This window comes from Gopherus evgoodei, chromosome 11, assembly GCF_007399415.2.
Source record: "Gopherus evgoodei ecotype Sinaloan lineage chromosome 11, rGopEvg1_v1.p, whole genome shotgun sequence".
NCBI lineage: Eukaryota > Metazoa > Chordata > Testudines > Testudinidae > Gopherus > Gopherus evgoodei.
Genome location: NC_044332.1, coordinates 18,409,699 through 18,431,354, shown reverse-complemented (window position 1 = coordinate 18,431,354; position 21,656 = coordinate 18,409,699). Strand labels below are relative to the sequence as shown.

The 21,656-nt window shown below is 46.0% G+C and overlaps 1 protein-coding gene across 1 annotated transcript in view; it reads left to right on the top strand.

The window, feature by feature from the left end:
- The window catches only part of NRP2 (neuropilin 2), a 104,142-nt gene that overhangs the window by 5,391 nt on the left and 77,095 nt on the right, over positions 1 to 21,656 (top strand). The window contains 1 exon segment of the mRNA XM_030580306.1: positions 14,842 to 15,019. Coding sequence (XP_030436166.1) covers positions 14,842 to 15,019 — 178 coding nt within the window.

The window sequence follows — 21,656 nt, the reverse complement described above, 5'->3', positions numbered from 1 at the left end:
CATTTTTACTGTAAGAGATAAACACTGCAGCTGCCAATTTATTTGTAGTCAAGCAAAGACTAAGATAACTATGTAGGGAGTGGGTTGGAGACCCTGGAAAGATAAATCTGATGGTTGGACATCTGTGTTTTTTTCATCTTCCCTCAGCTAGTTGCAAAACCAATCAAATAAGAAAGCAAAGGTTTTGAGTGACCCAAGTACAGAGTGATTCAGATGATGTTTATGCAACTCCAAGCAGTGCTCACTTGTAAAGACTTCCAAATATTTTCCTAAAAGCTGATATTTTTAGAAATGACTTCTGTAATCTAGCAGAACCAACAACCCACTTGCATGCACACACGCGTGGGCGGCACACAAACACTCATTGCTTTGCCTTTTAAAATCCTGTTATGCTGTTAACTGAAAACTAACTGGGAGAGAAAGGATTTTTAGACTAGGAATCCGGCAGTTGCCAGGAGCTTCATTAAAACATATGAGTATGTGCTCAGTGAGGGACTATAACCCATGTTTTTCTAACTATTTTCTGGCTCAGAATTATTGTTTGTGGCGTCTACTGTAACAGCAGACATGCTTTTCCCCAGAGGGCTCTAGGAGACACTTTCCATCTCCATCTCTCATTTCTCTCTTCCCGTTATTTACTCTTTGCTTTAGGTACATTGTGCCAGGCTAAGGTGGCTGAGCTCAGAAAGCAAACCAGACGCTCTCCCCCACTGCAACAGTGTGTCACTTTGCACAAGCCATTGGATTGGCTTCCTAACCGGATCTAGTGCAGTTGGGTTCCAGGACACAGTGGCCTTGGATCACGGATAGCCTTAGAGGAGAAAGCATCCTTCACAGGGTTTAGGAAGCTGTCAGGTTCAGATAAGGCTAGGATCCTATCCTGTGGGACCCCCAGTTGTATTAATAAGGAAAAATTAATTTTTAAGCGCTGGGACGACTGCCAAATTATGTGACCTCTGACAGACCAGCTGTGCTGTATAAATACACCATGATTGGATCTAAAGTTGAAATATTGAAGCAAGCATTTAGCAGTGTTGGTGGGGGCCATATGCAGCAGTGTGAGAGAAAACTGCAAGCTGCTAAAACTCCTCTCCATTGTGATATGAAGTCACAGAGGCAAGCCTCCCATCTTGGGGTCTCCCACTTGGGGTCTCTAATCCAGAAAGCAGGGAAAGATGACAGAATTTACACACTGGGGAGTGAGGAGGAGGCGTGAACAGTCCAGTTTTACCCTCATCATACACCAGCCCTTTGACACATTTCTAATTGTAACAAAGGGATAACTAGGTTATTTTCAAAATCCCTCTTCACACACTCTGGTTGAAACTGTGGTAGCAGCATTCACACAGGTCAGGGTTGTTGCTGGCACAGTTTTGCAGTGGTTCGGGCTACAGTGGCATGGTTTTAATCACAATCAGAATCAAAGGGTCATCTCCCAGTAGTCAAAGTCACATCAAAGTCTCAAAGGGCCAAGTTGTTCTCCAGAGATAGACACAAGAACTGACTTCAGTGGGGGTTTTGTCTGAAGGAGGAGTTCGGGAATTGGTCCAGATTGATCAACCTGTTCGGCTCCCCTCAAAAACAAGGACTCATCCCAGTAAGCCTTTATTCACACAAGTAGTCCAGTTAAATTCAATGGGACTGCTTACGAAGGGGCATGTAGGACTGGGTTTTAGATCCTGGCTGCTAAGCAAAGACTTAGTGTTTTAAAAAAAAATTTGCAGGTGACCTTCTGTCATTTTGACTTCATTAACAAATTTTGTTTTGGGAAAAGGATTTTCCTTTGTGCCTTTAGTTTTTTTTTTTTAAATGGTCTCTTAGAGCGGTTCCTTTTCCTTAGAGGGATGTAGAGGAAGTGATCCGAGTGTTATGAGGAGGGATCGTGATGAAGATTGCATTGGCTGGCATGCAAAGTGAACCCACATATTAATAGACGAGAGTGGACAGAACTGGAACCTTTTATCTGAATTGCCCCTTTCCCCTCCAGACTTGATGATTCAAGAAAAATAGGATCCAAAGCTCGAACCACCCACATTTTGGGTCTTTTCTGTTTTGCCCATTATGTAGGTAAGACAGAAGTGATAGCTCGTTCACAGACACGCTGAGCTCTGGTGCTTCGGAACCTGGCTCTGAACCACTCTTGGTTCGGGTTTTGAAAACCTGGCTGCCTCTGGCCACCTCTACATGATAGGACTAATAGGCCAATAGGCTTCCATGCCAATGCCATTCATTTTCACTTCACAGGCGTTTCTTAGAGGGATCCCTCAGAACCTAGCCCTGGCCTGGAATTCTCTCTTCCAGAGTGGGGAGGGCGAGAGAGAGCTGTAAAGAAACATGTTCATGGGCACGCCACACACACCCTTCCTTTCCTCCCTGACCACTGAATGTTTGCTCAGCAGGAAACAATGTATTTAAGGCATTTTCCAGAATGTGTAATAACTTCTGCTCTGGTATTAAGGCTTAGCAGTAGCTGCATTTGAGAGAGCCCTCAGAAAGACAAAATAGCTTTTGCCCAGCAAGGCTCTTAAACAATACCATCTCCTCCTGTGTCTCCATAAAAGAACCATGATCTAATCCAGAAGAGTCGAGGAAGACGACAGCAGGGGGATTGTGTCCAGTGTAGCGGTGCGTATTAGCAGGCTACTGACATGCATTTTGGACAGCACAGTGCCAAATGTTCAGTGTAAAGCCTTTTAACTTGCTCGGTAGCTTCAGCAGGTCCTCTGATAAAGATCCTTCTCCTTGGAGAGCCTGGCCCTGGGAAGAGGAGGAAGGGAATGGTAGTTGACTGGATGGGGAATGCAACAAAAAGTGTTGGATACAGAAGGAAATAAGACATGATCCTGGAAGGCGTTATGGAGGCGAGGGTAGGGGTGGGGGTGGAGGTGGAGAGGTAAGATTCAGGATCTCCTTCTTGGCATTGTAGTAATAACAATAATCATGATTTCAGATTTATATAACACCTGTCATCAGAAGAGATCAAAACTCTTTACACGTGTATCCTAGGTGAATGCGCCTTCCCTTCCTTAATTTATGGAAGTCAATTGCCTCTTAATCTTCTTCCTTTATCCCCCCACCAGAGCCTTTTTGCAGGGGGAAGATGATCCCAATAATTTGCATATTATGTGTTCTTTGGACAAGTGGACAAGGAACCTGGGTTCTATTCCCAGTACTGCTGTGTGACCCTGGGCAAGTCATTTCACTACTCTGTGCCTCAGTTTCCCCATCTGTAAAACAGAGGTTATGATACCTCCTGTGCAAAGTGCTTTGAGATCTACTGATGAAAAGCACTCTGCAGGCCCTAGATATCGCTATGAAACAGTAGTAGTCCTTTATGCAATTTCAGTTGCTTGGAATTATAATACAAAAGCAAGTGGAAACAGACACTGTTCCTTGTTGACCTGAAAGTTCTAATGTTTGTTCATTCCTCCACTCAAATGACTATTGGAGTAGCCATGAATTGTAATACCAGACCTATCACCAATGGTTCCAGAATTACATTAGCAGTAGGGCCTGGAGAAGAGTGGAAATAAATATAAACTAACACTATTAGATCAGTTGCCCTATTGGAATTGCATTTGTTTATGATCTCAGATGACAAATGATGAGGTTAGTGCAGGTGGCATTATGTGAAATGGCTATGATGTGAAATCTCATCAAAGTAATATTTTTTAAAAATGAAATGAGAATTTTTAAAGGATAGGGATCAGATCCTCAACTACTGTAAATCAATCTAGCTGCATTGATTTACACCAGCTGAGGTTCTGTTCCCTGTGATTTTCAGGAAAGAGGTTCTAGTTGTCCGAGTGTTAGGTTTCTATATTAAGTTCCTCCCTGGATTAAGATAGCAAGGAAGGGTGCAAAGATTGGAAATCTTTTAATTTGTCACTTTTTAAAAAAAAGTTAATGATTTTTCCTTGTAAAAGTTCACAGGGAACAGTTCCATTCGATCAGTTACCAAGAGGTGTCAGTTCACTGCTATCCAGTGCTAGGAAGTAAATATATTGTATCCAGGGCGAGTGCAAGGATATTTTGTGCCCTAGGTGAAACGTCCACCTTGCCCCCCTGTCTTTTGCACATCAGTTCATTGAGGGACAAATCCCAACGAGCCTTTATAAACCCCAGGGGCAAGCCTGCCCAGGGGGTCAGCCATGCCCAGTCCAGGTTCCCCCTTCCCTGTCCCCTGAAGTCCCTTGGAGGATGCATAGCCCCCCCTCATGAGCCCTCCCCACCCCACTGGCCCCCGCTCCGAGTCCACTCACTGGCTTTGCTGGGCTAGGGCTGTTGCAGCAGCGCGGCAGGGAGGAGCCGCCTTCCGGATGCACTGGAGAGCCAGAGCGTTGGCTTCTGGGGGCGGCGAGCCCCAGCCATGGAGGAGCTGGCGCGGCGCAGTAGGGCAGCAGCCCTGCAAAGGCAGTGGGACCACTAGCAGGGAGCAGCTGCATCCCTGCCCTTCCTGCCGAGGCTGTGACCCAGCACCCCCCCCCCGGGGGCTCCTGCAGCAGATACATGCGGGTGGTGGCTCCCATGTGCTCCCCGCTCACCGCACTCGGGCTCTGTGGCTCCCAGGAGTGAGCACAGCAAGGGGCAAGCCAGGGGGTGCATGGGGGCCACTGCCCGCATGCATCTGCTTTTTGGTGTGCCCTAGGCGACAGCCTAGTTCGCCTAGTGGTTGCACCAGCCCTGATTGTATCCCTTCCCAGTTGCCTTAGGAAGTGGTCGAACGGCTGCATTCCTAGCCTGATGGATTGGCTCGTTTCTTTTTTGCTTAAGCCCAGACAGAGTTCTTATGAGGCTGTCTTGTGACAGGCTGAAGTCACTCTGAATAAAACAAAATCCTAGTTCAGATCACAGACATAGCCCTTGCAATCGGCTTAGCCATGGCTCAGGCATGAAATTTAGTTAAACTCTGAGTGCAGCTTTGAGGGACTCAGATGAGATGAGGTGGCATCTGGGGAACTTCCCCTTTTATAGAATCCTGAAAAGTTTGTGCGTGTGCTTAATCACATTGTGATCATCTTACAGAAGGCGCTGCATAGCTAAATAAGTGTATTTACATGTGTGTGTATATCTGTATCTATTAAGCTCTTCAGGAAGCCTTTGAAACTTTAGCTCACAACAGAAATCAAACCAATGTGACACCTCAGTTAACTATGACCTCCACTTTTGGGCTAAAATAGCTAACCTTATTAGCTTTCCCCTGTGCTATGTGTCTTTCCTTGACAGATCATTAAGCAATGTTTAAATCAGAGATATCACATTTGTGGTGTTTGATCCCTGTTCATGTTCCTAGACTAGAAACTCCCTGGGGCAGGTTTCAGAGTAGCAGCCGTGTTAAATTGTATCTGCAAAAAAAACAGGAGTACTTGTGGCACCTTAGAGACTGACAAATTTATTTGAGCATAAGCTTTTGTGGGCTTTCATGCATCTGATGAAGTGGGCTGCAGCCCATGAAAGCTTATGCTCAAATAAATTCGTTAGTTTCTAAGGTGCCACAAGTACTTCTGTTCTTTTTCCCTGAGGCAAGGATTTTATCTTATGGTAGAGGCTCAGATAGCACTGTGATGTGGAACCCTATAAAAACCTAAATAGATGCTTCTAAAGCACTGTGAGTCGTGGTGATAAGAATAATGAATCCACCAAGGTGTTAGAACCCTTTGTTACTGAGCTATAAGTGAGTATGTGATGGCATGAAAAGGAGCCTTTAGGGCAGCGGTTCTCACAACAAATATGTTGGTGGCCTCAGACTACAGCCACCAACCCTTGCTGGTGGCTGCACTGATGTTTTTTCCTAAAATACGTAATTAACTTTAGGAAAAACAAATAAATATACACAGAGACACGTCTAAATCATTGTAATTTATTTATGTGGGTTTTTTTGTGTGGCCTCAATAATAAAAATAATTCTGTGAGAAGTGATATTTGTATGTTCATTAATATCACTTTTCACAGCACACTTTTTCTCAGCAAGCCCCAGGACAAATTAAGCCCTAAATCGGGGGTCAGAGAGGGACATAGCAGGGACTGTGGCAATGTGGGAATGGATATGGGACCAGGAAGGCAGTGGGGGTCCAGGGTGATGGGGGATGGATGGGGAGTCTGGGGAGGCAGCAAGGGTCTGGAGTGATGGGGTGGGGGGAGCCTGCATGGCCGGAGCAGAGGGTCAGCACCTACCGCTGCATGGTCAGAGCCAGGGGCCGCACAGTTGAAGCCGGGGGTTGGAGCCCATTGCCTCATGGCCGGAGCCAGGGGTCAGCACCCAGGGACCTGAGCCAGAGGCCAGCGTCCAGAGGCCAGCGCCCAGAGCCAGGGCTGGAGCCCAAAGCTGAGGCCACATGGCCAGAAAAGCCATGCAGCCAGGCTCCCAAAGTCCCGGGACTGGAGCCTGCTGCCTAACACTGAGCGCCACCAAGGCGGGTCGAGAATTCACCTTGCTCCTGCAGCGTTGTGCCCCACGTGTCTCCAGAGGCGGTACAGGGCAGCAACAGGAAGGCAGGGCGAGGAAGAAGCCAATAGTTTGCTTCCCTTCCCGTCACCACCCAGGAGGCTGTCATGGCTCCTGGGTGGCCGCATTTGAGAAACACTGCTTTAGGCCATGTCCTTTGTGCTGAATTCCGAGGAGCAGAGATCTTCGGGCCTGTTAGGGAGGAGGCAGTGGAGTGCACGGGCTGCGGTGTTCATGGCATTTAAAAAAAAGTACATAAAGAATGCAGCTTGAGGGGATGGAGTCCTGACCGCCAATAAGCAACAAGTGCTCATCCTCCCCTCCTGTCTCCATGCCCTTGGACAGAGATCTCGCAGCCCGCTTCGCGCATCCTTCTTTCTCCCTGGCTGTGGTTTCGGGGAACACTGGCTCTTTGATCTCATTTATTCCTAACTCAGATGTACTTGAGCGATACTCCTGACCCAGATAAAGCTCATATGTTTTCTGTGGGCCAGATGACTGGCACAGTTTGTAGGGGTGGGCACCACGGAAACAGCCTATGGCTCTGTGCCTGAGCAGCCCTGATGTTTTGCAAATGCTCCCAATTTGGCTGCAAGGAGCTTTGACTCTCACTCTCCTTGGACTCTGACATACAACAAACGGACTCAGAGGGTCTGCATGTCACCCAGCTACTGGGAGCTCCTTAAATCAAGGCACTGGGACTTGGTAGGGAGGTACATAAACTTCATAGATCATTCATGTCTGCTCAGCGTGTGTGTTGACAAGGCGCTGGTTATGCCCCCAAAGTCCTGTCCCAGCGTGCACTGGGCTCAGCCAAAGGATTCTCCGGACAGCAGTCTCCTCTTTGGTGGTTCTAAAGTCCTGGTTGTGACTCTCAACAAAATGTTACCTAGCCTGATCCTCTCTCTTGGTGCAGGCAGAACTCTCACTGACTACCTGGTGCTGGAATGTCTCAGCTCTGTCTCCTTCCTTGAATGGCTATGACAGCAGGAACTGCTCCTATGTCATGTGCTATTTTTGCATGAATGCATCGTAACCAAATATGACCTTAGTGAATCAAAAAGATTTATTGGTGGTTTCTTGTTGGAAACCACCAACTCTGAGCGGCTGCAGCATGTGTGTTTGTTTTGAAATGCACCTCTTTGGTCAGGATAAGTTTAAGTTATACTTGGAGTTGGCCTTCGCTTTTTGTATCCAAGATCAGAGGATGCGCTGAACCCTGCTCTTCTGATGTCAGCAAAATCTGGTGAGATTTAATTGGCAGAAAGCTCACTCAGTGGGAGAACACCCTCTCTCTCAAGATTTCACAGCGCTCGAAGGCGTCAGGGCACTCTCATATAATCTCTTAGGCAGATCCCTGGGCCCAACCATCTGCTTTGATCCATTTCTGTAATGCTTGCCAGGCCAACTTTAAAGGGAGTGGTGTGCACATGCATGTGAGGGGCTGCTCTTGGCTGGTGAATTCCAGCAAGGAGAGGCTTCTCCTAATTTTCCCATGGGGAAATGAGGGGAAATATGTTCTGCACCACAGAGTGGGCAAGGATCTCAGCTCTCCAAACCCAGCTGTGTGGGGAAACCTCTCAGGACACCTTTGGAGGGCTGGAGCCTTTGTGTTGTGTCCAATGTTTTTATGTGATGCCTCAGGCCTTTGGTTCCCCACCATTACATTGCACAGTACTCTGGGAGCTGTATTGCCATGGACTTGCCATCAACCTTCCAGGGGTCAGTCCCAGTGTGGCGGGGGAAGCAGTGTACGGTCTTGCTGGAATGATCTTACTCCCTGGGGGATCTGAGGGAGGATGATGCCCAGGAGAGCAGCTGCCCCTGCCCTCACCAGAGCCACGGCAGCACTGTAGAATTGGTTTAGAGACGTTTCCCTGTGATTGAGCACAGGGGAGGAGCAAGCCAGAGATCTGCTGCTTCCCCTGCTGACCCACCATCCTAGATCTAGCTCTCCTCCTCCAGCAAGCCTGGGAGGGAGCACAGGAGAGCGGTTTCCAAACAGTGCATTTTGCTACTGAGTGGCGGAACATACTGGGCCCCTAGCAGATCTGGCTAATGTTTAATGTTTCATTTTAATTTTATTAAGGGAATTTAAGGCTGGTGAAAGCTGCCAAGGCACGCTGGAAACTGACATCTTCTGTTTAATCCATACAACACACACTGCTTGTGCGGCAGCAGTGCCTGCTTCCTTCACCCTGCCCAGCCCATGTGCCTCAAGACCTGACCTGTATGGACAGACTTGGGCTGGAACAGTGGCCCAGGCCTTGTCTACACACAAACTTGCACCGGTTTAGTTAAACCAGCTTGAGTGGATTCTGTGATTTTGCTTTAAGAGTGTCTTATTTCTGTTTTGCATAAGCCTGGGCTAGCTTGTCTTTATTATATTCATTGCTTTGCACTATATTCTGCTTTGCATTATATTCAGCAGTAATGCAAGCAACCCACAGGCCTGTATGCTGTAAGACATTAGCTTCAGCAAGTTAGCATAAGGCTTGAGGCCTCTGAACGTTGAACAGATAAACTTTGCACAGAAAATGGCCCAGCGGAAAACCCAAAGTATTTGGGGAGCTGAAAATAGATTTAAAAGGGAAGTTCTGACCACAGACACATGAGTCAACCACAGAAGTGTCCTGGCAATGAACTGACGTGCGTAACAGGTACATGAGATACATCTAAGGCTAACCTGCTTACTTGCCTATACAGCTTTTCTTCTAAGTTTCTTATTTTCTTATGGGTTTGATTATTTGTTTTATAGGCTTATATTAGAGTATATTTTGATTGTAACGCAAGGACCTACAGGCCACATCCTTTACGTTGAGCTAAGGCAAAGTTCACACACATATTTGGACCTTTCATCTAGAGAGATGGTGATGAGCTAAAGCATAAGGTCCATATATGGCTGCAACCTTTAACATAGAGAATGCATTGAAGTAGGTTGGCATGGGGCACAGGCGCCGACTTCTAATTTTCCCTGGGGTATTCAACCCCCACTCAGTCCCAGGCCACACCCTCACCCCGCCCATTTCCCTAAACCTCTACCTCTGCCCCTCCTCTTCCCACCCCCACACCACCCCTTCCCCCAAGGCCCCACCTCTGCCCAGCCTCTTCCTGCTTGTGCTCCAACTCTGCCCCGCCTCTTTCTGCGCTGTCCCTGAGCACGCCCCCTCCCTGCTCCTCCCCCTCCCTCCCAGCATCTCCTGCACGCTGCGAAACAGCTGATCTGCAGCATTCAGGAGATGCTCGGAGCAGGGCTTTGGAGCTGTGCTCCGGCTCTGGAGCAAGCTCCAGTCAAAAACCTGCAGCACCACTGCTCCGGAGCTGCTCTGGGCTCCAGCTACGGGCTTCGCTCCAAAGCCCTGGCTGGGAGGGAGGGAGATGAGTTGATCAGCGGGGGCCACTGGTGGGCGGGAATGTGGGGGAGGGAGGAGAGCTGGCTGCCAGTGGGTGCTAAGCACCAGCTAATTTTTCTCTGTGAGTGCTCCATGAACTTAGGAAACCCCCTATGCATAGGAAGCCCTGGAGCACCGACAGAATTGGCACCTATGCATAGGGGGTTCCTAAGTTCATGGTGCATCACAACTTGGAATTTGGAAAGAACCAAAAAAACAAGTTAGGGCAGAAATAACAAATGTGATACCTACCCACAAAAGGGCCATGGTAACGAATTGACATATATGATCATAAGTTGAGATCATTGATATACTAACCTATAGGAGAGAGCCACTTCGACATTAGTAAAGTGAGGAAATACAAATAAGGAAAAGGGGAAAAATCCCCTGATGAATATGCATCAAACATAATGGCAGCGTAACATATTATAAAAGTGGCCTCACAGCCGAGGGGCAGTGGGAGAAGGAGATGTAGTCCTTGGGAGGTGCCAGAGTGACTGCCACCGGTGATGAAGGGAAGGCGGTGGCTAACACTTCACGTTCTGCAAGGGATGATGTGAGTATATGGACATGCAGATGTACGTTCTGTAGTATCTCTAGCTACCTTACTGAGTTTGGGTGTTTGTCACTGTGCTAAATGTATTCATAAACTATATTTGTAAAGACAGAAGAGTTCCTATACTGTGAGTGTTGCAACTGTGCATATCAGGGTTCCCAACTATATCATAATTTGAATAATACCGGGCCTGATCTTGGGGCAAGGACCTGTCAACCCTCAAAGTGATAACTGTAGATTCTTAAGTAATCAATATAATTAATACACAATCTAAAGATCAGGCAACTTAACTGACTTAAGTAAATCGAAACAAGCCTGATTTTTGCTGAAATGCAAACACCCACGCAACCTTTTGCACCAATTAAGCTGAACTGGCTTAAAATGACACTGTTATTTCAACATGGTATGTAAATTAGCCTTCAGTTTTCATGCACATCAGTGTTTGGTCGCTTTGCTGGGGCTGCCAACAAGGGGTGACCATTCTGGTGGCGCATTTTTGTGGTGAGGGCGTTTGTCCACTGGAAGCTGGACTGACACCAGTGTCAAGTTGTCTAGCCCACCTCAAGGAGCCATTAGATCATTTGGTCAGGCAGGGTTGCTTTATGAGGCCTCATTTAGCTGGTGTAATATCCGCCGTCATAGTATCGAAGTGCTGATTATGGACCAGCTGCTGCTGTTTATTTCAAGGGGGCTGCTAAGGGAAAAATGCCACAGCAGCTTCTGGCCCTGTTAGAGTAGCAGGTGACATGTTCCTGTGGGTGAGGTGTTCTAACAGTAACAAAGAGAAACACAATTGTCGATCTCCCTAGTATCTATGGAGCTGAGAAATGCAGCCCCCCAACCCCATCTGTTTGTTTGTTTCATTCAGTTCAATTACATTTTGTCTTTTAGACTGTAATCATAAAAGGAATTTGGGTGTAAAACCATTGGGCCTGATTGTGATCTCACCTACCTGGTATAAATCAGGAGTTTTGCCACTGAAGTTAGTGAAAATACTCAGGGTTAAAACTGGTGGGAGATGAGAATCAAGCCCATGGGATTGGTCAGTCCCGCCCTGTCTACCTGGTATGGGTTTACACAGCAATGTGTGAACCCAAGATTTGGGGTAAAAGTAGATTTCTGCACCTCATTTTATCAGCCAAGAATGAAAGAAGAAAGGTCAGATTCTGATACCCGTGTTCACACGGTGGATCTTCTTAATGCATGAGTTGTCTTATTGACTTAATTGGGGCTTCCTCTGGAGTATTCATTCTGTTGTTCAGCATGAGTAAGGGTGCGAGAATCCTGTGACTAGTTGGTGATACCAGTCTAGTGGGTAAGCATGTTGAAAAAGCTGCAGAGAGGATGATGAGTAGTGGAAGGATTGAATTTGTTTTCATTGATTCAAGACTTCACTCTTTTCCAAGAAAAGCAGTCTGCAGCTTGAATATTTATCGTCCTTAGCAGGGTGTACAAGTGTGCAAATGATGTGTGGATTTTTATGGGAGGGTGTGGAAGTGTACATGAGTGAAGTGTGAATCACACATATATATCTCAGCATCAACAGATTGTGCACGCCGATGTGTCTGCCTATCTGTCTAAAATCCACATAGCCACATGTAGGTGCATGTGCTGCAGAAGAGAGGGAAAGAGATCTGTGCAAGAATGTGCGTTTGTAAGTATTTTTGTATTGAGCAAGCTCTCTGTAGAACAAAACCAGATGTTCTTATGAGTCCTCAGCTCTTAACTGTTTTGTTGTGCCTTTTTTTGGATTTTGTTTTATTTGGGGAAAGGGAAAGTCACAGCGATGCCCTTTGAGATGCGAGGAGAAAGCTATTTTTAAGGAGGAATATGGTTTAGAACATCAACAAGTAGAAGGGGATAAAAATAGTCCTGTTTTGTGGCAAGGAAGTGATTACTCCCTCGTGGGGAGGACAGAGCACCCCTCCTCCTTTGAGGAGGCTTCCTGTCGCTATTGTTCACCGCTGGGTCTGCATGCAGCACATGCTTTTTCTTTTTCCAGGGAATTTGCAGGGAGGAGGCAGCTGGTTAAGTTGAAGGGATGTCTTAAGAACCGTTCCACCTGGCTGCACAGATCTCATTGCAGAAAGGCTGGCACAGGGCAAGTTGATTGCTGGGATATGGTTTTCCTGCAAAGAGCTGGGAGAGGAGCTTACAAATTGGAAAATTACACCCTCTACAGCCTATAGGGCAGCTGCTGCTCCACGTTCAGACACCTTTAAGGCCAGATCCTCAGCTGCCGTAAATCAGAGTAGTTCCATTGGCATCAATGGAGTTAGACCGGTTTGCGCCAGCTAAGGATCTTGACCTTAAATCTTCCCAAAGGATAAGCCTAAATTTCCAGTTGCAGTGACTAACAAGATGTTACAAAACCTGTGTGAGTGCTGTCCTGCGGTGTATGCAGTACACAGAGCACCCAGAGGAATGTCATTTAGTTTGCTTAGAGAGGCACAGGAGTAACTTTCAGAAGTGGGCTAATTTGTGATGGGCCAATTATCTCTGCCTTTGTGTAAAACCTGGTGTAATTGTTCATCTCTGCTAGAGATCAGGCTCCCTTCTGTGCTTTGACAGTGAGTACAAGATTGTGTGTTCCCCTTAAAGGAAAGGCCCTGGCTCTGTTTTGTGATCTAATGCAGATTAGCACATCAGAGCTGGAACAAGTGAAGGAGGCACGGCTTTAAAGCCTCACTGTCCGGCGTTAGTGCAGTGCTGCACGCCTGCCCTTTCTTTCCCCTGTGCGTTTGAACTCTCGACAGTCTGTTCGTTTGTCTAAGATGGAAATGGCGCAGACAATAATATTGCCAGGCTGGGGAATGGCTGAACTGCACCTGTAGCGAAGAAGATCCGGTCCTGTTGGGTGGCTGCTGAGAGGTAATCTATAATTCACAAGTCCTTGCCGCTTCATGCAGATGATGATATTGAAGCATGACTGATGCCAGCGGCGCAAAATCTTGGAGGCATTTCCTTCCCCCCATCTCCCGCCCCCTTTGTATTATTCTTTCCTCCTGGTTTGCTGTGGCTTTTAAATTAAAACCTTCCCATGGCTAAGTGCTCCGAGTGCTGCGGAATTTCAGCCTTTGCTCACAAACATCCCACATTGCCAGTGGCGGGTGGTTCACTTCCCAAATGTGGCTTCACTGACAATGAAGGTCACTCAGTCTGTTAACAAGAGTGGGCTTGGGCTGGTTTATAGCTTGGGAATGAGTGGACACACACATGCACTTGCTTCCACTGTGTCTATTTCATTGTTCTAGTCCAGGCTGGGTGTGGCAGGGAGGAGGAAGCCTGTCTTTGAACCAGGAATCAGGCTACAAGAGTGACTTAACTATTGTCTGAATAGTGTCTGCATCTGGGAAGGCGACACAAGCACTTTCCGTAGCCTCTTGATGCTGTTGGCTTAGTGTCGTCTGGTTGGCAGCCCCCATTGGATCTCTATGGTGCAGCCCTATCGGCTGAATGGAGCCAGCGGCGGCACGCAGTGGTGGCAGTGATGGCCGCTCTGCTGGGATTGGGGGAATAAAGGAACGTAAAATATAGATGCCTATTGTAGAAAGATACTTTGTTAGGAATCTTAGTATGTTATCAATTGACTCTATGATGCAGATTTTCCTCCCAGCTAGTAAGGAAATAATAAATCAGATTTGTGGTGTTCATAAGATTAAATGTTTTTTTGAAGATGAAATCGCCCTCTAGGGCCTGTTATAACCCAAAGCTGAAAGTGCTTCCTTTGCTCAACATGTAATTGTTACCAGGCCATTTCTGGGCCACAAAACCACCATTGTTGATTATCGGAGTCTGTAATTTCAACTGCTCCGCTGGCTTGAAGTGTTTCAAGAGGAGAGAGACAAAACTGAGAGGAGAGGTACTTAGAAGAGGGGAGTGGAAAGACTGTCTTGTGGTTTAAAGCACAGAACAGGGAGTCAGGCGATTGAGGACCTGTTCCTGGCTCTGTCACATACTTCCTGTATGAACCTGGACAAGTCACTTAACCCTCTGTGCCTCAGTTTCCTTACCTGCGACATTAGGATGATGCTACTTCCCTACATTGCAGGGGTATGTTGTGCATTTTCATCCAGCAATGTTTGTACAGTGCGTTTGTGGTTGCTGTGGAAGAGTGCCAGAAAGAGCCTGTAAAAGAGCCAATAGAGGGAGAAAATAAAGGCAGCTCCAAATGATCTGATACCTCACGGCCTCTTTTTTCATAAATCTGTAATTGCAGAGGCAGGAGCGTTTATGGCTCTTTTCTCATCTGTCTAAAATGTGGTGTGTGTGTGTCTGGGGGGTAGTGTATGTGCTGCACTGTATGCACCCAGTGATTAGCTTTGTAGTTGCAGACCGCGCTGCCATAAAGGCCTGTTAAACATTCTTTATCAACCAAAGGCATAAATGTGAATGTTTTGAAGTTCATAGCTAATTTCAGCCACCTGTTCTCTTGGTTGTTTTTGCAGTTCAGTCGTGCGGGGGTCGTTTGAATTCAAAGGATGCTGGTTACATCACTTCACCTGAATACCCACAGGATTACCCCTCCCACCAGAACTGTGAGTGGGTCATTTATGCCCCGGAAGCAAATCAGAAGATTATCCTCAACTTCAACCCTCATTTTGAAATTGAGAAACATGACTGCAAGTAAGAGCCTTCATCTTCTTCTTTACTAGATAATCTGCTCCTCCTCCTCTTCCTCTCTTAATCTAGAAACATGAGGACCAAGCACTCCCAAAAACAGGAAACTGGGTGGTGGCCCCAGTCTCCAAGCATACCTCGTTATGTCACCCTCCTTCAGAGTAAGCAAGAGTCTGGCTTACCTTCTAGCAGGCTGTTGTGTGACTCTGTGACACTCAAAAGGCAAAGGTCTGAATCTGAGCCTTGGGTGTAGTGAGCCTTGGCACATAGAAGGAGTTGGGTTCTGTTCCCTGCATCGGTGCTGATTCTGCCACACTTGGTGAATTGTAATTTTGAAGGGGAGACCAGGAAGTGGGATATCCAGGAAAATCAATTAGCAGCTAGTAAATAATTAACAGCATCAATGGGCACCATTAAAGGTTGAATTAATGGTGTGGTCTCTGTGGATTTATAATCAGTATGTACCCTCCGGAGTCCATGACTAACTATTGGGATGTCTGAAATGTGGAAAAGTTTAGGATCTCCTAAAATGGGGCTGATTCTGCAGCCTTTCCACACACAGTATTCCCTTTGATTTATGAAAGCATCCACATATGAGACTCTAGGATCAGGCCCACTGACACAAAACAATCAGCAAAATCTTAGGTGAATTTTGTTTGAAGATTAAAAATTATGGCGCCAGATCCTCAGCAGGTGTAAATCAGCATAGCTCCATTGGTTTCAATGGAAGCACACTGCTTTACACCAGTTGAATATGTGGCCCATTTGATACACATGGGCCCTGATCCAACCAGGGCTGAAGTCAGTCAGTGTTGAGGGAGTTCAATACTTTGCAGGATCAGGCCCATGTTCAGTAGAGGGGGGGGTCCCTGACCATGGACATAAAGGAACACAAGTGATCTAAGCAAAATTGTGATCCTGGTTTTATTGTTGTGCGTTTAGGCAAAGCTGCATAACTTACTGGCGGCTAAATGCAGTCACCCAAAACTTATGGTAATAAAATGTTACAGTTCCACTGGACTGTGACTCAGGAGACTTGAATTCTATTTCTGGCTCTGCAACTGGCCTATTGGGTGACCTTGGGCAAGTCATTTCCCCTCTCTGGGTGCCAGTTTCCCCGTTTGTAAAATGAGTACTGATCTCCTTGTAAAGCACTTGGAGATGTACTGATGAAAACCCTATAAAAGCGTGTTAATGTTAGCTTTTAGTATACAGAGGGGAGTGTGATCTGGCAGTAGGAGTTAAGAGTCCTGGTTCTGACATTGACTCGTTCTGTTGCCTTGGGCAAGTTAAGGCCAATATTGCAAAAGTGCTTAACTCCCACAGGCAGCCCCAGCTTTCAGAAGAACTAAGCATGTTGGAAGCTGAATGCTTTTGCAAATCTGGCCCTTCGGCAGTCTGTGGGAGCTGAGCTCTTTTTGAAAAGCTGTCCTCAGCTGCGGGTGTAAGCACTTGAAAATCTGATCCTGAAACTATTGCCCCACGTCTTGCCTGATTTCCCATCTATAAAATGGGGATAAGAATGCAGTTGTGGCAAGCACCACCAGCTGTCACTATTACAGCTAGTTTTCCAAGTTCTTTTTCTTACGGCATGTGATCAATTTTGTAGCCTTAGAAGAAAGGTTGGTGTTGGTACTTTTGGTTGCATAAGGCTCTAGGTGGAGGGAATTCTGTGAGCAGCAAGAGAATTTGCTGTCCGCAGTGGTCTCTGGTTAGAATCAATTCTTGAGGCAGAGTTACTCCCTAGGAACTAGGTATCAGTGCTGGACTGAGAGTACTGACGTTGGGGATTGCCTGCATCTCTGTTCTAGGACTAGTGCATGTGTGTAAATAATGCAAGTTACACTTTTGGAGTATGCCCATGCCACTGATTCCGCCTCCTCCTTCTCTGAGCTGCAAGGGCCTGGATGCCTGCTTCACTCCCCAGGGCTGATGTTAGAATGGGATATTGGTGTTAGAAGGGGCACTAAATACATGTTAATTCCTGGATAAGGCTCAGTCAGTGAGCTTTCTGAGATCGCTGCAAAGCAGTTTCTCCCACAGTGCTGATTATTTTAATTATTTTCTCTTTTGCCAGGTTTTTTTTTTTTTTTTGGAGGCACAGCTGTTCAGTCCCATATTTCTTTTTCTTTTTTTAAGCTGTGTCCAGCTACATTAGGAAGTAACTGGGCCTTCCCCCCCCCCCCCATCATGAAAGGAATAATTTGGTGTAATTGAAGCCCTCGAAGGCCTTTCTCTCTCTCTCTGCTTCATCCCTGCGCCAAAGAAGCTCCTTAGTTTGGAAAGCACTTCAAAACAAAGAAAATTGGCCGTCTTCTGTTATTTTCTCCTCCTGTGTATTAGTCAGAGCCAGGATCTTAATGCTTGTAGGGTAGGCGCTTTCTAAAATCAAGCCTGGAAAAAAACAGGCCATCTTCTGCGCTGCCCTTCCGATGCAATAATGCAGCAGTAAAGCCGGGAGCAAAAGGGGAAAGGGAAAGAGAGACGCTCTGGTTAAGACCAGCCAAACTATTCGGAAATAATTGTAATAGCCCGTCTGTTCACCATTTCTTCCTCTCAGCACTGCGAGTGCAGCTGCCGTTTTCCTACTGCTGCTCCTCAGTCCAATGCAGTGGGATTGGGTGTCTGCTATCTGAACCGGGAAACAGCATCCCGTTTGAAAAGAGCATGCTGCTTTTGTGAAAGGTTGCCATTCTGTCACATTGCATTGCGTAAGCCATGCAGCCCTGCACATGCCAAGTTTTATTTTGATCTCAGGAGAGACTTGAACCAGCTTCCCACAGATGAGAAATGAAGTTTCTCTCTATGAGTGGCTGTTCTACCCAATCCTTCGTAATTGCCATTTCTCTGTTCAGTCTTTGCTGTTTGCTTGGAAAATCCAACTCAGAAGCTTCAGTGTTGCGTGAATCACTGCATTCTATAGCCACCCTTTCCAGTCTTTTGTCCCATCTCCAGCTACGTTTCTCTTTGGGCCACTAAAAGCCCCTTCCAGAGATTGTCTCCTGAAATCTACCATCCACTGCTCTACTAAACTCATGGTGCTGAAGGATTAGACTGGGCAGAGCTGCCTTTGAATTCCAAGTCTTTTCTGTATAGACAGGGTGGAAGCAGATTCATTTCACATCATAGTGGAACAGCCTTGCTCCTACTACAAACAAAAGAACCTCTCATTTGAGTCATAATGGCTTAACCAGGAAAGCATTATCTAAAAATATACATACATAAAAAACAGCCCAGCATGTTTGGGTTTTTTTCGACTTTTTCTGAACATGAAATGCAGTTGAATTATGAATAACCCAATGGACATGCTGTCTCTGGCTGTGATGATTTCACACACACTATTGGCTTCAACAAGAGTACTTGTAGCCCCCTCTGGTGGTACCATGCCAAACAAGACATGTAGCTCAAGAGAGTTTGGTCCTTGTGAGAGGTGGCTGTTCAGAGAGCGGGCAGAATGAAAACCAAAGATGAGCCTGAGCCACAGAGTTTGGACCTTCCGCAGAATTTGGATCCAAAGGAGTGACCTCATCGTGAACAAAAACTGTTTTTAGAAGAAAGGCATGGTGGAAAGCACTATGGGAAATTCATGCACGTTTACCCTAATATGAGAACAGAACTTAAAGGGTCAGTACTCCCAGTCTTGTGCTGACCTGCCTATAATTTAACTCACCTTACACAGGTCTCATATTTTGTTTTAAAGCTGCTCTGCTGATCTTGGAAAATATCAGTTTCCCCAAAGGAGGGTAGCAGCATTGGCGGATAGCCAAATTCTCTGCTGCTGATTAATTATTTGTATTACAGTAGCACCTACTGTTCCCAGCCAAGATCAGGACACCACTGTGCTAGACTGTACCAACACAGAAGGGGAGACAGTCCCACCCCCAAAGAGTGGATGCTCTAAATAGACAAGACACACAAAGGGTGGGAGGGGAAAGAGAGGTGAAGTGTCTTGCCCAGGGTCATATAGTTCATCAGTCAGGGAGCCAAGAGTAGAACCCAGGGCTCATGACTCCTAGATCAACTAAAACACATCTCCTTTGCTACTAAATACCAATGATAACAGCCATGCTGCTGTGTGTTCCATTGAAGCCGTGGGTGTTTGATATGGGATGGGATCCCATGAGACACATCAAGCTAGAGTCTAGTTAGCCTGTAAGGTTGTTGTGGTTGCATGAGCCTCTCAGTATTTCTAGCAACCTGGGCACTGAAACAAGCAAACAAAAATATTCTGCTTTCTCAGCTGAGTCCTGTAGATTTTAATATCCTGTGTGCTCACAAGAAAAGAGCAAGGGAGAGTCAATGCAAAGTGAGTGTGAGTCCCCACAAACCAAACCACAGCTCGCAACTATAATTTTAGGCCCAGCACCCTTGACCATATCCCTTCACACAAGAACGTAACACTGCAAGAAATCTTCCTTCCATCAGCAGAGGTTAAAGAGCAGACAAGACAGCAATTATAGGTGACTGATTAGTAAATGTTTTGAAAAATATGCAGAATTAGCTCAATAGTAAACCTTTTAGAAACAATGCCATTTCTTTCTAAATTGGGAAAATCCCTAGAAAATAGAAATATATGAATAATGTTAGAGAAAGATGTGTATTGAGGGGACGTAGTAAGCGACCATACTGTATCTTCTGTGAATGAAACAATGGAAAGGGTTCAACTTTAACCATGAAGGGAAGGGAAATCATAGAGGAAACATTCGTGAAGGCATTTGGTTGCTTGTAGGTTTATGGGCTGGACAGGCAGAAACCGTGTTTTGAGCTGGAGCTGTTCAGACATCAGAGCAATCTGCAATGGAATCTGTGGTTAAACTGGAGCATACTTTAACCTAACTCTGCCACCATCCCAGTCCCCATTCATAATCCCTGGGTAGGTGGGCATTAGTCTTCAGAGTCAACACCCACTGAATTGAATGGAACAGCTCACTGGACTCTTTGAGTTATTGTGGCCCGTTGACTGTCAACAGAAACATACAGCCAACTCTGAATAAGTTTGTGCTTGTGTTCTCGGTCGTAAATCCTTAAAGGATAGTTTGAATTCTTCAGACACTGAGGAGGCAGAAGAAGTGCTGTTATGTTTATCTCACCACTCTGTTTCACCCAGCCTGCTGGGCGCAGGAAGGTCAGGATTGGGTTCTGTACAGTGTATCCCCCCTGTTAGAAATTAAGGGCCAGATTGTGCCTTTAGACACTGCCCCTGTGGGCCTCAGAGACATACTTCTGAGTCACTGTTCTTTCCCTGTTTCATCCTGGCACGTGGGGGTAGTGATTTACTGCTAGCCTATCTCCTCAGTAAATTACTACTCACCCTGCACTGGCTCAGCTTGTCTGGGTAGAGAGGAAGGAGACAGAGCCAAGGCACTGGTCACCTATTGCAGGGAGAGAGTAGGCAAATGAATAGCCCTGCTTACTCCTGTGCACCTGGACCCAAGATCGAGACAGCCCAATGGAGGGATAAGGGGGATTTCTGCTGCCTGACACAGGCATGTGCTTCAAGTCACTCTCTAGCCTGACAGTATGTCTTCTGTATTTCCTCTTGTATCCTGTATTGACCACACTTAATGAAAATCCAATGTAAAAGTAATGAAGCAATCTCATTAAAACAAATGGACAATAACCACAAGGAGTGAAATACTAGAGACTGTGGGTCAGCGTGCTTGGGTTCTGTTGGTGGCAATTCTCCAGACTTGCTGTGTAGCCTTGAGAATGTCACTTGTCTCTTCGTTTTATGTCAGTTTCTCCTTCTACAAAATGGGGATAATAATGCTTACACATCTCAGAGGATTGTTATGAAAATTAGTGAATTATTATTTGTGGAGAACTTTGAGGCGGTCTGAAAGGTGCCATATGTATAAAAATGTATTCCTTAAGGGCCTGATACAAAGCCTACTGCTGTCAGTATAAGCCTTTCCACTGACTTTTAGGGGCATTGGATCTGTCCTTTAATGAGATTCCAACTACCGTTGCTGCATGTAGTTTCTTAATTTATGTTATTCAGACATTTATTTATGTATGGGAAAAAGGAGGGGCCTGCAGTTAACATCCAGGACTGCGAGTTAGGAGATCTGGATTCTATTCCTGCCTGCTGCCTCCATCTTTGGCTTACTGTGTGACCTGGGGCAAATCACGTAGGGTGCTTCAGTTTCCCCATCTGTAAAATAGGAGACACTATTTAACTCGTAGCCTGCTCCAAGCGTAAGGAGAGGTGGAGTTCCTGCAATGAGGGAATTCTGTACAAAGGATACCATGTCATAATAACACACAGCATCAGGTCAGAATGCTAAGCACCAGGCACATTGCTCATCTAAGAACAGAGGCCAAGAAATCCTCTTTTGACCAGACATAAATTTCACCATCAAGTGTGAAATCTGCAATAAACAAAGGCAGCAGATTGCAAAAGAGTCACTGGAACCACAGGAGAGTTTTGATTCTCTAAGGTTGGCACTGATCTATTTGAATTAAATGAGAGAGATTATCTCTTATTAGGAAACTAGCATTCAAAATTTATTTGAAATGCAGCTGTTGTACAACACATCGAGTATCAATGTAATCACACACTGACTGTAAATCAGTTTGTTTGCTGTGCAATTCCAGATGGGCTAATAACAGGTATGGGCTACACTTCATGACTAGCTCATTT